Source organism: Pinus tabuliformis, chromosome 1_2 (assembly GCF_031772625.1).
Source record: "Pinus tabuliformis cultivar Carrire ecotype Pingquan chromosome 1_2, CPIR1, whole genome shotgun sequence".
Lineage (NCBI taxonomy): Eukaryota > Viridiplantae > Streptophyta > Pinopsida > Pinales > Pinaceae > Pinus > Pinus tabuliformis.
In genome coordinates, this window is record NC_142298.1 from 163,722,906 (window position 1) to 163,739,413 (window position 16,508).

At 37.2% G+C, this 16,508-nt stretch overlaps 1 protein-coding gene across 1 annotated transcript; it reads left to right on the plus strand.

Annotated features, from left to right (window-relative positions):
• The first annotated feature begins 843 nt into the window (after positions 1–843).
• Positions 844–6,193, plus strand: LOC149205004 (cysteine-rich receptor-like protein kinase 15). Its single transcript, XM_089393399.1, has 7 exons — positions 844–1,318; positions 1,673–3,512; positions 4,230–4,384; positions 4,576–4,786; positions 4,879–5,113; positions 5,386–5,536; positions 5,706–6,193. Exons 2-7 carry the CDS (start codon positions 1,760–1,762, stop codon positions 6,045–6,047), a joined length of 2,847 nt encoding a protein of 948 aa, XP_089249525.1. The 5' UTR covers positions 844–1,318; positions 1,673–1,759; the 3' UTR covers positions 6,048–6,193.
• The last annotated feature ends 10,315 nt before the right edge of the window (positions 6,194–16,508 follow it).

Genomic DNA, 16,508 nt, shown 5'->3' on the forward strand with positions numbered 1-16,508 from the left:
ACGGGAGCAAATGAAATCAAATTGAAAATCCAACGGTATCGAATAAAATGAAATACATCTCGACTACTTTCAAGTTCGGTAAGTGCGCGTACTCCTGTTTCCATGAATTCAGTTTTGTTTATTGTTTACGGCTGTAACATGAGATTAGGTTTGTGTGGAATAATCCAAATCCAGTGACGTAAAATCTAAGTACCATGACTATGTGTGTTTTTTTTAAATAAAAGATATTAGGTCAAAATTGAGGGGAGGGTAATTACAATTTTAATAGTCAAATCTCTCACTGGACAAGAAAAGTCAAATCGCTTATCTCCTTTGGACTATCAAATCTCAATTTAATGGTGATTTTAATAGTCAAATCTCTCATCATGAATATTGAAATCGCTCATTTCCTTTGAACTATCAAATCCCGATTTTATTACATTTAAAAAGATAAATCAGCCACAAACTTATTGCTCAGACAAACTGGAAACGAATTGTGATTGACGTGTCAGAATAAGGTGAATGTACGTACCACCTAATGCACATTCCACCTGCTACATCTGCGCGCGGCTGTGAAGAATTCAATTTCGAAAGTCGACTACCAAGTTGGAAAGTGCCGTATGGGCGGGTGTGAAGAATTCAATTTCCGTTTTTCTTTGAATTTTTAATTGAATTGTAAATTTTAGAAATATTCTAATTGGAAATAATTTAGTTTAATCGGTTCTACGAAAATTTTAATTTGGTCCATCCGTACGTTCTATTGCAATGTATTGCAAATTGTCCAGTAATGAGAAAAAATGACCCACATAGACTTGCTCACATACTTGACTTTGAGTTTGACAATTCATTTGTGGCTGACTGGATCTGTAACGTTAGTGAATACAATATATGAATCGTTCTTTCCTGCACGAGGTCACTGACCACGAAAAGAGACTCCGCCACCGTATTTAGTCCCACATTCCCTGAGGTCCAGAGGACGCAGCAGGCCTTTTCTCCTCTTTCTGGGATCGAATTTTTTTGGATGCATCTCTTTTCTCCTCTTTCTGCGATCGAAATTTTTTCGATGCATCTCTTCGAACAGAATTAAGTCACTCAGATACTGCAGGGAATTAGGGGCGGTAAAGAGAAACTCACTCGGCACACGCCTGCTATATTCAACATTCTCCACATGGATCCTCCCTAACTGCTTTCCCATGTTTCAAGACTTGGTGCTATTCTCCTTCACGCGATGTCACAGATTCCGACAGAGTATGTGTTTCAGGGCTTCTGTCTCCAGTTCCACTGTTGACCACCACAGTGAAAGGCAAACTGTTCATCAAACCCTTTAATGGGTTTAAAGGTTAAACCCTTTACAATGGAATTTTGTTAATTGTTTTATATTTTAAAAATATATTATTAATTGTCTGTTCTTTTTATTCTTGCTTCTTCAATGTAAATTTATGAATGATCTATAAAAAGGAAGAAAAATGCATAGAGTTCAGTTACAGAGAAATGAAGTAAAGAAGGATTTCTTATGTCTGTTCTCTGGAACATCCCACTTACTGCCACGTTTCTTAGATTCCTTTTCAGTTGTTTTGATTTTATCGTAACATTGTATTGCAATAGAATCATAAAAGTGAGAGGTGTTTAATTGATTTTAATGGTTTATCCTTTCACTTGTAAAATGGATTCTTATCGAGTATTTTTCTTCCAGTTGGATAATACATTTTTTCTACACAAAAACGTATAATCAACATCCTCAAAAAAAGTCAGTAAAGACGGATTTCGAATTCCAGGCCTGATGGGGGTATCGTCAGCATACCTATGTACTGCACGGGAGGCTTTCCACCGCCCAATGGTCATTGAAGTCCTAAAAAATAACAAATTCCAAGGAAGTCATTCAGCACGCCCTGTGGTGATCTGCCAAAACATTATGCTATTTTACATAGTTGTTGTTATTCCATCTTTCATAGCTCTTCAGGGAAAGACTTGCAACGCGCAGGCAACCATTTGCAACCGCGACTTTAACTATACAAATGGCAGTGTGTTTGGGAGTAATCTGAATACAGTCTTTAACAGTCTTGTTCAACACACCTCCCAAACTGGGTTTAACACTTCTGTGTTTGGCCAAAGTCCTAATCAAATATATGGTCTCCTAAATTGCAGGGGAGACATAACAGCAGATGAATGCCACAATTGCTCGCAAAGAGCAATTGCTACCATACGACGAAGTGAAGGTTGTGGCAATGGGGTTGGGGGTACAATTTGGATGGATGTCTGCTTCTTGCGTTATGAAAACTATACATTCTTCGGACAACTATACTCATATGGATTATATACCTTTATTACGACCAATGTTTCAGAACCTCAAGTCTTTGGTGAGGCTCTTGACAACCTCTTATCCAATTTGTCGAGTGAAGCAGAATCTGGATCTAAGTTATATGCTTCTGGAAATACTACAGACTCCTTGTCTCGAAAGATTTACGGTCTGGTCCAGTGTTGGAGAGATATATCCAGCGATGACTGCACAGCATGTCTCTCAAATACAATCAATTCTATTTTCGCAACTTTTCCTGGAAATCCAGGAGTTCAGGGTTTGAAGGCAAACTGCATAATTCGATATGAAATATATTCCTTCTTTAAATCCACTAAACCTCCTGAGCCAGCTAATAATACACAAACACAACCGAGTAATAGGACTGTGATCTATCCAGTAGCAGACTGCAACAACAACTTTAACTATACAAGGGGCAGTCAGTTTGAGAATAATCTAGTTGCAGTCATGGATAGTTTGGTTCACTCCAAGGAAAATACCGGGTATAGGACTTCTGAGAAGGGGCAAAGTCCGGACAAAATCTATGGCCTCCTCCAATGCATGGGAGACACAACACCTGAGGAATGTAGCAGTTGTTCAACAAACGTATTGTGGATCACTGCACAACGCTGCGGGAATGCCATCGGCGCGAGTATTTGGCTTGAGAGCTGCTTCGTCCGTTATGAAAACTATAGTTTCGTCGGACATCCAAACACTTCTCAGATTGATATTTCCAGTCAACAGAATCAACAGAATGTCACCAACAGTGAACCCTTTAAAATAGCTCTTGCTAGGCTATTCGACAAATTGACAGACGAAGCAGTGAATGGATCTGCAAACTGGAATAGATATGCATCCGGAAATACTACAGATTCTTTATTTCGACATATTTATGCTCTAGTCCAGTGCTGGAGAGATATCTCTATTCACGATTGCAGGGCATGTCTCTCAAATACAATAAAGTATATTTTCGCTGATTATGCCGGAAAGCAAGGAGCTCAGGGTCTGACGAGAAGCTGCATAGTTCGTTATGAACTATATCCTTTCTTTAATTTGACTGCACGTGCACCTCCACCATCCCCAACGGAACCACCAGCTAATGCTTCGCAAATCAGGAAGTCTTCAAACAAAACACCCATAATTTTAAGTGTTGTGGGCGGCGTTCTCCTAGCACTATTTCTATGCCTGTTTGCGACCGGGAGAAGATTGAAGGCTGCCATAAAACGAAGGGGATACGAAGGTATTTCATTTGATGATATAAGCTGGTGAGACGGTAAAGTAGTCTATTTTTGAATTGCATCCTTGCTAGCATATACCCATATAAACCCCGTAGTCTGGCTCTCAAATTATGGAAATTCTGATAAGATTTTGATAAAATTTAGTAGGAAATTTTGTAAATCTAAGTTATAGTTCTAAAATTTTAAGATTTGAAAATTATGAAGATCTTGGTAAAATTTTGATAAAATTTGGTAGGAAATTTTGTAAATCTAAATTATAATTATAAAATTTCAAAATTTTAAATACCTTAGAAATTTTGATGGTAATAAATCTATTTTAACGATTAAAAATTAGATTTAAACATCAATTTTCACCCCTAAAAACTCAATTCAAACATTCCTGAAATAACATTTTTGAAATGTTTTACCTAATTGCAACACATTTTCACTGTCCTGAAAAATTTGAAAGCTGGTAGACAACGCCCACGATCATATTCCCATTAAGCCCAAAGATCCTGGTACGTCTGATCAGACACCGGTTTAAAGGTGTATGTGCTATGCCATCTTGTAGATTTAGTAGTGTTCGATAGATCGGCGTGCACATAGAGTTTTTGGATCTCGGTATCTGGGATAAAAGTACATGCTACAACAAACTGAGAGCACAATTTTCATGCAAGCTAGAAAACGTTTAATTTTTAACCCATTATTTTCTGATGTAACTGTATGTTTTGATGGTTTAGTTCATTCTGAACGTCGTGGGCAAGTCGAGGAAGACACAGTATTTAGTGAGGACGAACAATTAATAGTGTTCAAGATGGAAACATTACTAACAGCTACTCAAAATTTTCATGATGACAAGAAGCTCGGTGAGGGAGGATTTGGCCCTGTATACAAGGTAACATAGGCCGATAGAACTTCTATTTGTTTTTAAAATCTTTTTAATTATAGTAATCAGTGGGCTGTTCTGACAACACCTTTGACCATTGGATATTGATTTCCAGTTTGAAAATAATAAACCCTACAAAAAAATTGCGCTGAAATATTTAACAAAATCTTCATACGGATCTTTTGTCTGAAATGTCTCAGGGAACTACCGATGATGGAACAGAAATAGCAGTGAAGAAGATGTCTTTACATTCTGCGCAAGGAAGGAAAGAATTTCTGAACGAGGTTAAGCTTGTAGCTAAAATTCAACATCGAAATCTCGTGAGGCTACTTGGCTATTGCGCAGAGAGATCAGAAATGGTGCTTGTTTACGAGTACTTAGCCAATAAGAGCCTTGATAAAATCCTATTCTGTGAGTCACTCTCGTTTTATTAACAGTTTCACAGTACTTGGTTTTGTCGTGTTAATGTTAATGAGTTACTACTGTCATGTTTCGACATATAGATCCAAACAATCGCGAACGGCTCGATTGGCAGAAGCGTTACAACATCATTCTAGGAATAGCTCGTGGACTTCTTTATCTTCACCAGGATTCTCTACTGCGAATCATCCATCGAGATATTAAAGCTAGCAATATTTTATTGGACGAGAAACTGAATCCTAAGATTGCAGATTTCGGGCTAGCAAAGCATTTTCCTGACGATCAGAGTCACATCAGCACGAGACTTGCTGGAACTTTGTAAGATTTTAATGCAATCATCACTCTCTCATGCTATGAAGATCTTTTAACAAGTGGGGATACATATGGTTTACTCTATGCTTATTTCATTTCAAGAAGATTGACGGTCTTCTAATAGCACTTATGACATCTTTTTTCCGTCTTTGTTTCGTGGAATTCGCATTATCTATTAACCTATGATCTAGGCCTGCAGTTTCCTTTGCTAGTAACTGATCATTAGGATAAATTTTCCATCACCATATAATGTTTGACATTGTAATTTGGATATGTAGCGGGTATATGGCACCAGAGTACGCTATGCAGGGACAGTTATCTGTAAAAGCTGATGTATATAGCTTCGGTGTGCTTCTCCTGGAACTTATCACAGGAAGAAAGAACACGGATTATAGTTTGTCACCAGACATGCAGATTCTCCTAGGATGGGTAAGATACTGTTTCCGTTGCATTTCGGTGAAAAGAGATCTATTTAAGCTCGACCATGTTATTTAGTTATTCAGTGCTAGTTTATGATTAAATAAATTAAAGCCTATGTTAAGTACCTTTCAATCATGTACATAACGTAACAAAATGACGAGCCGTCGTGATTTTGCAGGCATGGAGATCATACGAACGAGGAGATACTGTGCAGATGGTTGATCCGGCGATAATCGAAACATGCGACAAGGAGCAAGCGTTGAGATGCATTCACGTTGGTCTTCTGTGTACTCAAGCCAACCCCTCACTTCGTCCACTGATGTCTGAAGCGACTCAAATGCTTTCATCTGATTCTGGGACATTACCTAATCCCACAAAGCCTGTATTTGTGAGTTCTATTACCAGTTCTGCTTCTGGATCGTCACACGCGTCTGACCCCGCAACATCGGCCTTAGCTCTCACACCTCTAGCTCCTGCATCTAACACCTATGCCTCTATTACTGTATTGGTACCGAGGTAATGCTAAATCGACAGAATTTCAGTGGTGTACATATAAATGTTAGTTGCCACGCTGCATTGCACATCTGGGATCTCCATTTGTCCACAGGAAAGATACAAATATTTGAACCTTTTAATTATTATTTATAATACTTAAGAATTCGAAAATTCCCACTTAAAGTTGTCATCATTATAAATTGCATTGTGGAGGTTGAGATTGTTTTATTGGAATATTTTTATTTATTTTTTAAATAGGAAGGAAAAAAACCTTACTCTACATTTTCTTTTTTACTGACTATTGGTATTACATATCAATATTATTGATATGGAAGTTATTTAATTATATAAAAAAAAACAGAATCCATTTATATTTTTTCCGATTATCAATTACACGAAATAACGTACTACCCATCGCTTTTCTTTTAAAATCGAATCCCGCCTCACCCTTCCATTATTCTGCGTTGGGTACAAACAACAATCGTACCAAGAACAGATTGTTTGCCTTCCATTTGAGTTGCCAATTTGGTGTTTACCTTGTGCCCTACATAAATTAGACTAAAATTTTAAACTCAAACAATATATATATATATTAAATTTTTTACTCTTCGGATATATTAATTTGAAATTAAAATGAAGTTTTTAATATGCAATATATTAACTTTATTTTAAATATATAAAAATGTACAAGATGTTTTTATATGGAGTAAAATGTTTTAATCACCATAAATTAAGATGGATCAAATTTTTTAAAATGTAAAAGTTTCTTCAAATTTTCATCTTTCCCAAGCCATAGTTGATTAGATATTTAAGACAAATTAAATGTCACGTATCAATAATTTATTTTATTCTTTTTCAAGTTAGTTATATATAGGGGGATAAAATCAAGAATTTTATATTAGAATTAAAAAAACATAAATAGATAGTTATCACTAGTCGTTAGTCTGCCTCTTGGGAAACTAGACTCGTAACATAAGTTTAAAATTTTTCTTCCACGTCAGAGATTACTATGAAGGCTATTTCAAGGATAATTGCTTTGTATTAGGTCAGAGCAATGCAAGCTGCTAACTGTGCTTGAATCTCACCAATAGATGGGGAACCAAGGTTAGGGGAAAATGAGGGGCATGCTTGTTCGCTTTTACCTCCATGGTGAGCATAGGAGAGAAAACATATTTCCATGATGCAGGGACATCATGGAGGGGATGAACAAAGTCTAGGATCTTGGGGAGGGAACGGTAAATCGAAGGAAAAGTTCAGACAAAGAGGAGGGGTGAAAGAGAGATGGTATAAACTTCAAGAGGGGGCAGTGACAGTGAGGAGGAGGTCAGAGAAAGATAACCTAACTTAAAAATGAATAGGGCACTTCTAGCAGAGATAAACATGAGGTGGGCAGGAAAATAGAGCTCGATTAAGTTCAAATCGAAGTCATTAAAAGCACACCTCTAGAATTAGAAGTCCTAGAGATGGGATAAATAGTCATAATGTTATTAGTCCACAACTCCTACAATGCATTGATAACAAAATGTCTACACTTGAAGGGCTGTGTAGAAAAGAAATTACAATTACAGCACAACTAATACTCGTTCACCAATTACACAATGAACTAAAGGTAGTGCGCCCAAGTATTTTCCAACTACAAACTATCATCAGGCCTGCATGTAGTAGTAGGCTCTCCATTCCAGGATTGACATTGGTTTTCCTTCCTTCAAAATTAGTAATTTCTAAAAATAATAGGACTGTAAAATGCTAGGAGTAGAGAAAATTTTAAGAACCACCCTAAATTTATATGTATAACAAATGGGTGAATCCCCATGATACATAGGAAAAATGGGAGGTGATTTTATCAATAATATAATATGTATATATAATTTTTTTGGCGAATCTCTCACCAGATTATATTATCTTGTCAAGTCATGGCGAATCTTTCACTGAATTATAAAATCTTGTAAGATATTGGCAAATTTTTCACTCAATAATAAAACATTGTGAAGTCTTGGCGAATGTTTTGTTAAAGTATGAAACCATATATGATAATAGGAAAACATATTCATTAAATTGTAATATACTAACATACATGTTTAGAGAAAAGAAACATAATTTTCTCTTCCTACAAACAAGGTTGCAAGTTTCAGTGGCCATGTTTGTCAAGGTTCTTACTATACACTCTTTCATATCCTTCTATTAGTTTTGATAATATTCCACAACAAAGTTCTTGTAGGTGTTGATCTTGACCACCATTTCTGTCAAGGTAGGAGAGATTAATATTTTCTCTACCACTTTTGTCAAGCTATCAAATTTGTTTCTTACTCCATAGACTCCAACTGCGAGATCAAAAAAACACATCAAGTTTGTTTAGCCCAACATGCCAACAAGTAGCAAGCCCCAACTAAATTCTCACCTATTTTCATTCATATTTCCTCCATATAGTCTCCATTGGATATAACAACTCAACAAAGTACTTTTCCGATGGACCCTACTGTTTAATGACCTACAACACAACACCTACCCTCTCCCTATCATAATTCAGTTTCCTAAGTTACCCATTGATTGTAGATATGTTAAGTGGCGACAAAAATATGACCCAATAGTCCCCTCCCTTCTATGACAAAGGGGGACCTAGGTTACCAAAAAATGTGTCAAGTGGACGGTTGAGGAGCCTTTCCTTGTTTTGGGAATGGATATAAAACTCTATGACATAACAAATATGGAGCTTTTGACGCTAGATGGTGGATTCATAAGTAAGAGGTGCTCAATAATGACGCTTACGAATTGGAAAAACCAACATTTCCTCCCTATTTTGGGCTACTCTCAGAGGTGCATGATTCTAGCGAAAGGATTACTAGGGTGGATTACTTCCTCAAGTGTAAATGGAGAGAAGATATTGAACACCCATTAGAGTTGGGGAAAATGGGATTTATCTCTCAAAACATGGATAATGGATTTTGATGCTATATCAAATAAACTCTTAGTCATTCCCATATGGGTTTTCCTTTCGAGCCTCCCACCACTACTCTGGTCAAAAAAGGTATTTAAAGAGATAGGGAACATGTTGGAGTTCTATAATGGAGAAAATATGTCTTTTCAACACATTGGCCATATGGTTATGGCAAGGGTACTTGTGGGACTAAATCTTGTGTTCGGTATTCCTGATGTAATGACAATAAAGCTTGGGAATACTTCTCATAGGCATGTTTTGGACTATGAAGGAATCCTCTTCAAATGTGACCAATGTTACGACTATGGACATTTAAGGGAAGAATAAAAACTGACTAAATATAGGCAGTTCTAGACGAAAAAATCCCCTTAGGTCTCTAATAAGCATGACTTATTGTTTCACCCTCTCACGATATTGACTCAAGGCTTCTTCCTCTTCCTTGAAAAACAACCCCACTATAATTTGCTCTAGAGCCACTCCTATTTCAAGAACCTGGTCCTCATGGATCTTATTTTCCTCAGAATCTTACAACAACAATGGGTGCACTTGGATATCCAAAAAAATGTCAGTTCCAAACTTTGGATCGAACACTTCAATAGTTCAAGAGATTCAATGTCTCCCCCCTAATTTAGAGGATCCCCCCTCCTTAGGGACAAGAAATAAAGGGATGATGACCTCTCAAAGAGTGGATTGGAAATGGGCAAAGGCACAATAAAGTTCATTGAGAAAATGGATGGTGATTCTACTAAACATATTCTCAACCGTTGGAAATAAATATAAATGAATGATCACATTTTTTTTCCTTTCTTGTGATTCTACGCTCGTTGTTCCGTAATGTTTTTAAAAAGAAAAATAATGCTACCGTAAAGCCTTAGAGAATGATATAGGTAATTGAATGTGTATGGGTCAGCGGCTGAAGATGGGAATGAAGTATGGTGTGGCAATAGATCAGTAGGGGGGGACTCAGGAAGACTTAATGGAACAGCATGGTGCTCCACTCCATCATGCATAAAATGACTACCAGGACACACTCCATTCCCACTCCACGAAAGGGCGTTCACAATCGACCCACTCCCTCCTCCAGTGAATGATCTACTTAGGCAGTTAAAGCAGAATTAATAGAAACCTGTTGAGTAGCAGGGCAAGCACATCATGGCAGGGAAGTGGCTTGATGAGGGGCCTCCACTGGAATAGTAGGGGGACACCTCCTCCTTCATATTTCCTTTATCCTTCTTCTTTCATTAGTTCTGTAGTTAGCATTTATTTCCAAGAAATGCAGAAGATCCCCATTGTAATATTTTTAGGCAGAAGGAGCTATCACAAGCTGAGGCAGCTAGTACATGAGACAGTTAGCCGTTGGCTGAGATATTTTGTAACAATTATTCCATCTCCCTCTCTTCTTATAAATAGGGGGAAGCAATATTATAAATAGGTTCCAGAATTTCTCACCCGGAGGGTCTAAGTTCTCTGATGCCATTTGGTTCTAATATGTTTATTCATGGGGGCTTCACTAATATCGTGCTGAATGTATGGATTGGTTATCTGGACCCTTTGAGATAAATGGTGTTTCCCTATTGATTCCAAGCATGATTAATGTGCACCATGTTCCTCTTGGTAATGTCATTTCATCTGTGTTTTTCTTCCTTTGAAATAGTATAATGAATGCAGTTGGTTCCTCTTCAATCTATGGATTTATCTTAGCTTCTCATGGAAGAGAGTACTCTTGCTTATCACAAACCTTTATGTGTTATTCACCGGCATTGTCGTACCTGTAAAATTACAGATTTACTTGTGCATTTGATTAACCTGTAGGACCTGTATTAGCCCATATCTACGTTAGCTTTGGTAGAGAATGATACCCATGTCATGTTTGATCTGAAACCTTATTTCACACGCCTTTATTTCTATCATACCACCAGAAAATTGTGGTTTATGATTCTGTGTTGTTTACAACCCTATCCATTGAATTCCACTTTCTATTGGAACATTTTTGCCTAAGATTCTATTTGTTACATCCCTATGCATATTTTTCCCTCCTTCCTTTCCTCCTCTCCATCATTACTATGACTTCAGTTTTTAGCTGTCTCATTTCCATGTGTCGGCCACCAGAGGAAGAATCCATTTCTCTTTGAGATTACCCCAATATAACCCTAGCATTTAGATCCATGAGTTGGCTTGAATCTACCTCAGTGAATGCTTATTGAAACAAGCCCCTCATATTGCCTTTTTACGTGAAAATGGGAGTGATAATAACTCCTCACAGATAATCTCTTAAGCACTCCTCTATTTAAGATGTCCTAGGCACTAGTCTACAATCAACCGAGAGGCTGTCTCTAGGAGGCTTTTTATCTCCCTTGCAACACTTGTGTTGTTGGTGCGATTTGAAGCGACAACATCTTTCTGGCGTAGTTGCCAGGGAACAAAGTAGAATATTTTTCCCTCGGTACAACAAAGTATTACATTTCCTATGTTAGGTGAGAAAGGGAATTATGGGTTGAAGATATCTCATCTTGGCGACTCCACTGTCAATTTTATGGTAAACATCTTGGTGAATCCATTGTCCATACCTATATTTTATCATCCTGGCTTTCAAACAGTCTCATACTCACTCTGATGCTACCTCAGCTAAAAACTCTCCCTACTTTTGAAGATGAAATCAATCATATAGGGAGGTTTTCAAGATGGCCATCCCTACATTTCTGGCCAAAAAATTAATGGCAGAAGTGTCCTCAGACACGTAATTTTATTAATCAGAAAAAAAAACAATTACATAATTGATTTTACAAGAGTTTACACCCGAACAACCAAACACTCTTGTAATGAGCTATTTATAAGCTCCATGTCCTAACTACCTCTAATTATGGATCACTTATTAAATAACAAGTGTCCATTTACATTAAATGTTATTCAAACCAACTAGCTAACTAATCTCCTAAAATAGAGCCTAAGATACGACACATTTGGAGAGTCATATCTTGTTACAACAATATACTAATTTCTAATTGTCTCCATTAAATAATTAATCATTCTAGAATAATAATTATTAATTTAATTTCTTAAATTAATAATTATTTTATTTCAATTTTATAACCTATGATAATAAATTATTTTTGGATCATCTAACATTCCCCCCTATGATCCAAAGATACATTACAACAGATACCAAGTTCATCCCTGAACTTAGTAAATTTTATTCTGCCAAGCGGTTTCGTGAAAATGTCGGAGATCTGATCTTCGGAAGGACAATAAACTGGCTTGAGGACATCTTTGGCAATGAGAGATCTGATATGATGATACTTGGTGTCCACATGCTTTGTCTTTGAATGAAAAACTGGGTTCTTGGCAAGTTTGATGGCTGACTGGCTGTCAATGAATAATGATGTAGCTTCTACCTGAGAAATGCCCAAGTCCTGCAAAATTCGGCGCAACCAAACAATTTCACATGCTGCTTCCCATGCTGAAATGTACTCTGCTTCTGCTGAAGAAGTGGCCACTGTAGCTTGTTTCTTACAACTCCAAGATACTGCTGCTGACCCCATATTCATTAAATAACCTGATGTTGATGCTCGATCATCAATACTCCCAGCAAAGTCGGCATCAGAATATCCACCAAGTACAAAAATTTTAGTCTTTGTGTAAATAAGACCAAAATATTTTGTTCCTTGGATATATCGAAGAACTCTTTTGGCTGCATTCCAGTGGCTGTCTCGTGGTTCCTGCATAAAACGTGAAAGAATAATGACTGCATAAGATAGATCAGGAGGAGTATTTGTCAAATAAATCAAGCTGCCAATCAACTGTCTGTAAGTTGTACTGTCCACCTTTTCCCCCCCTTCAAATTTTGAAAGTTTCAAGTTTTGCTCCATGGGGGTGAGAACGGGCTTGCAATCTTGCATGCCAAATCGCTGAAGAACCTCTGTTGCATACTTACTCTGGGAAATGAAAATATGATGTGGACGTTGGAAGACTTCAACTCCAAGATAGTAGTGAAGTAATCCCAAATCTGTCATCTTAAAACCTGCATGTAACTCCTTTTTTACCTGTGCAATATGATCATCATGATTGCCAGTGATGATCAAATCATCTACATACATAACAAGAATTACCAGATATTTTCCCTGTTGTCGCACATACAAAGTATCATCAGATTCACTTCGTTGAAAACCGACTTTCTTAAGGTATTCGTCCATCTTTGCATACCAAGCTCGGGGAGCTTGTTTTAATCCATATAAAGCCTTGATCAATTTGCAGACTTTATGTTCTTGTCCTTCAACTTCAAAACCTGGTGGTTGGGTCATATACACTTCCTCCTGTAAATCCCCGTTGAGAAAAGCACTTTTCACATCCATTTGATGAACTTTCCATCCTTTTTGAGCGGCCAATGCAAGTGTTAATCGGATGGTGTTCCATTTAGCTGTAGGAGAAAAAGTTTCTTCATAATCAATGCCTTCCTGCTGCGCAAAACCCTTTGCGACAAGTCGTGCTTTATACTTTTCAAGTTCACCCTTCTGATTATACTTAATTTTGTAAACCCATTTACATCCTATGGGTTTAACATTTGCTGGACAATCAACAAGTTTCCAAGTGTTGTTATCAATTACTGCTTGATATTCTTCAACCATAGCCTGTTGCCATTCTTTATATTTTACTGCCTCTTTGTATGTGGAAGGTTCAGTAAAATCATTTGCTATCAAGGCAAAATTGCCTTCACTTCTATGTGCCCTTCTGGTGCCAGTTTTATTCTGTTCATCAGGCTTGACATCTTTCAAAAGTTGAACTGCCCATTTCGGAAGTTGGTGCTCACTTGTTTGCGCTTCTGTAAAGTCCCCATCATTGTAAAGAGGATTAATATAAACTGATGTTCGTCGTTCAGGTGAAGAATGTGGAGAATCACTGTCAGAAGAACTGCTGCTGCTTGGAGATGTGGATGAACTGCTAGAAGATCCAGATGATGTTGTTGATGTAGATGGACTGGATGACTCATCTTCAGAGGAAGGAAAATCAAGTTCATACCAATTTGGTGAAGTTGGTTGACTTTACATTTTTCCATTTCTTTTACTTCCATTAGTTTCTAATTTGTGAAGAAGATTTTCAATTTCTTCAGCACTCTTACTCTCTGTTTCATCAAAAATGACATCCCTGCCCACAATGAATTTTCCATTGGTCAAAAGACGATACCCTTTCTTCTCATCAGAATAGCCAATCATTGTGCATTTTAAACTTCTTGAGTCAAGCTTAGTTCGTTTTTCTTTCGGAACTAAGGCATAACACACTGACCCAAAAACTCTAAGATGTTTAACTCGAGGTTTGAAACCAAACCAAGCTTCATAAGGGGTGATTCCGTCTAAAGAAGCAGTTGGAGATCTGTTTCTTAAGTAGACAGCTGTATGGATTGCTTCTGCCCAATATGTTGGACTTAACCTTTTGAAAGTTAACATGGATCTTGCCATTCCTAACAAAGTGCGATTCATTCTTTCGACTACTCCATTTTGCTGTGGAGTGTAAACATTAGTAAGATGTCGTCTTATGCCATTTTCACTGCAATAAGTTTTGAATTCATTCGAAGTGAATTCTCCCCCATTATCTGTCTTGAGAGTACCTATCTTTTCTCTGACTTCATTTTCAACAAGTTGGCGAAAAATTTTAAACTTATCAAATGCTTCTGACTTGTTCTTCAAGAAGTAAACCCAAGTCATTCTGTTGAAATCATCAATGAATAGTAAGAAATATTTGCAACCACCAAATGAAGTTTGTAGTGGACCACAAACATCACTGTGAACTAGTTGTAGCCGCCTGTTTGCACGCCATGAACTTGTTGGAAAACTTTCTCGATTTTGTTTGCCATAAATGCAAGCTTCACATTTTGCATTTTCCCTTTTGAATGTGGGAAGTCCTTTAACCATTCCTTGTTTCTGCAATTGAGAAAGACTGTCAAAATTCAAATGTCCATATCTTACATGCCATAGTCTCATAGGTGAAATACCTGTAGTCACTGCCCCTGCAAAATCAGAATGCCTTGGAATAACTGTCCCTTTCATCTGTAACAGTTTTCCATCTTCATAACCTGTCATGACTGTTTTCAAGTTCTGTTTCACTGAATTAATCTTCACTAAACCATCTTCCATAATCACCTGATGTCCTGCTTGTCGAATCGTGACTAAAGAGAGCAAATTTTTCTTGAAACTGGGTACATACCATACATTGAAATTCATTTTTTCTCCAATGTCAGGGAGAAAAACTTTTACTACTCCTTTTCCATAAGGAGTATGTTTTGTATCATCAGCAAGAAAAATGGAATTAAGTTGGCATTCTTGAAAATTCCAGAAAAAATCACGTCGACAAGTCATGTGCTGAGTTGCCCCGGAATCCAAGATCCAGGCATCTTCATAGTCACTTCTAAGATGGGATGAAATTTGTGATGCTGGTGAGGAAGTAAAAACATATTCTGAGTTATCTTCATCTTGATCATTTGCAAATTGTGTTGAATGCTGCTGAAATTTGGGAATTTTATTAAGTGATGTTCGACAATCTTTAGCATAATGGCCAACTTTGTTACATCTTCGACACACAATTTGACTTAAGTCACTTCCTCTTCCTGAAGATTGTCCTCTGCCTCTGCTTTGACCTCTATTTTGAGATTATCCTCTACCTTGATTATTATATCCTTGTCCTTGAAAATTGCCTCTTCCTTGGTTGTTTCCTCTACCTTGAAAATTATTTCTTCTTCCTCTGTTAAAATTGTTTCCTCTGCTTTGGCTTCGACCTCGATTATATGCTGTTTGATTCTGATTCCATCTGCCTCTTCCTCGAGAACTATCTGCTGATGACTTACTAGTGCTGGCCTCTGTGAGAAAAACATCTTCACCAACTTTCTTCTTCTTCCCAAAAGTTTGATCATGTTGACTCAACATTTCACAAAGCTCATCAAACTTTAGTTTCTCTAATTTCCCAGTTACTTGTAGAGTCTCTAAAAAATGCGTATAGGAAGAAGGAAGCCCAGCAATTACAATTGTGACCATAAAGCTATCATCAATTGCGGGAAAACCAGCATTAATAATTTCTTGCCTGATATTCTTAAGTCTTGAGAGATATTCAAGAACATCACCGCCTTCAGTTAATTTTTGTTGCAACAATTTTAATTGTAGATCGACTTTCTTTGTTTCAGGCTGAGTATCAAAGAGGTCTTTAAAAGTTTTCAAAGCAGTCCATGCATCTATAGCATGGACATACATTTCATCATTCACAGAAGATTTAATAAGAGCTAAGGCTTTAGCATTCTTGATTTCCCATTTTGCTAGTGCAGCTGCATCTCTGGGTTTATTTGGCTTAACATCTCCATCACATACTCCCTGCCATAATTCATTGTAAATGAGTGTGCTTTCGATGATTCGATGCCATGTTTTATAAGATTTGGTGCCTTCTAGTTTGTCGGAATCAGAAAACAAATTAATCAACTTAGACATTTGAGCGTTGTAGCGTCGCACCAAGAATCAGAACAGAAATGACAAGATAGTCAACACAACACGCAAAAAACACGATCTATCGGGGCTT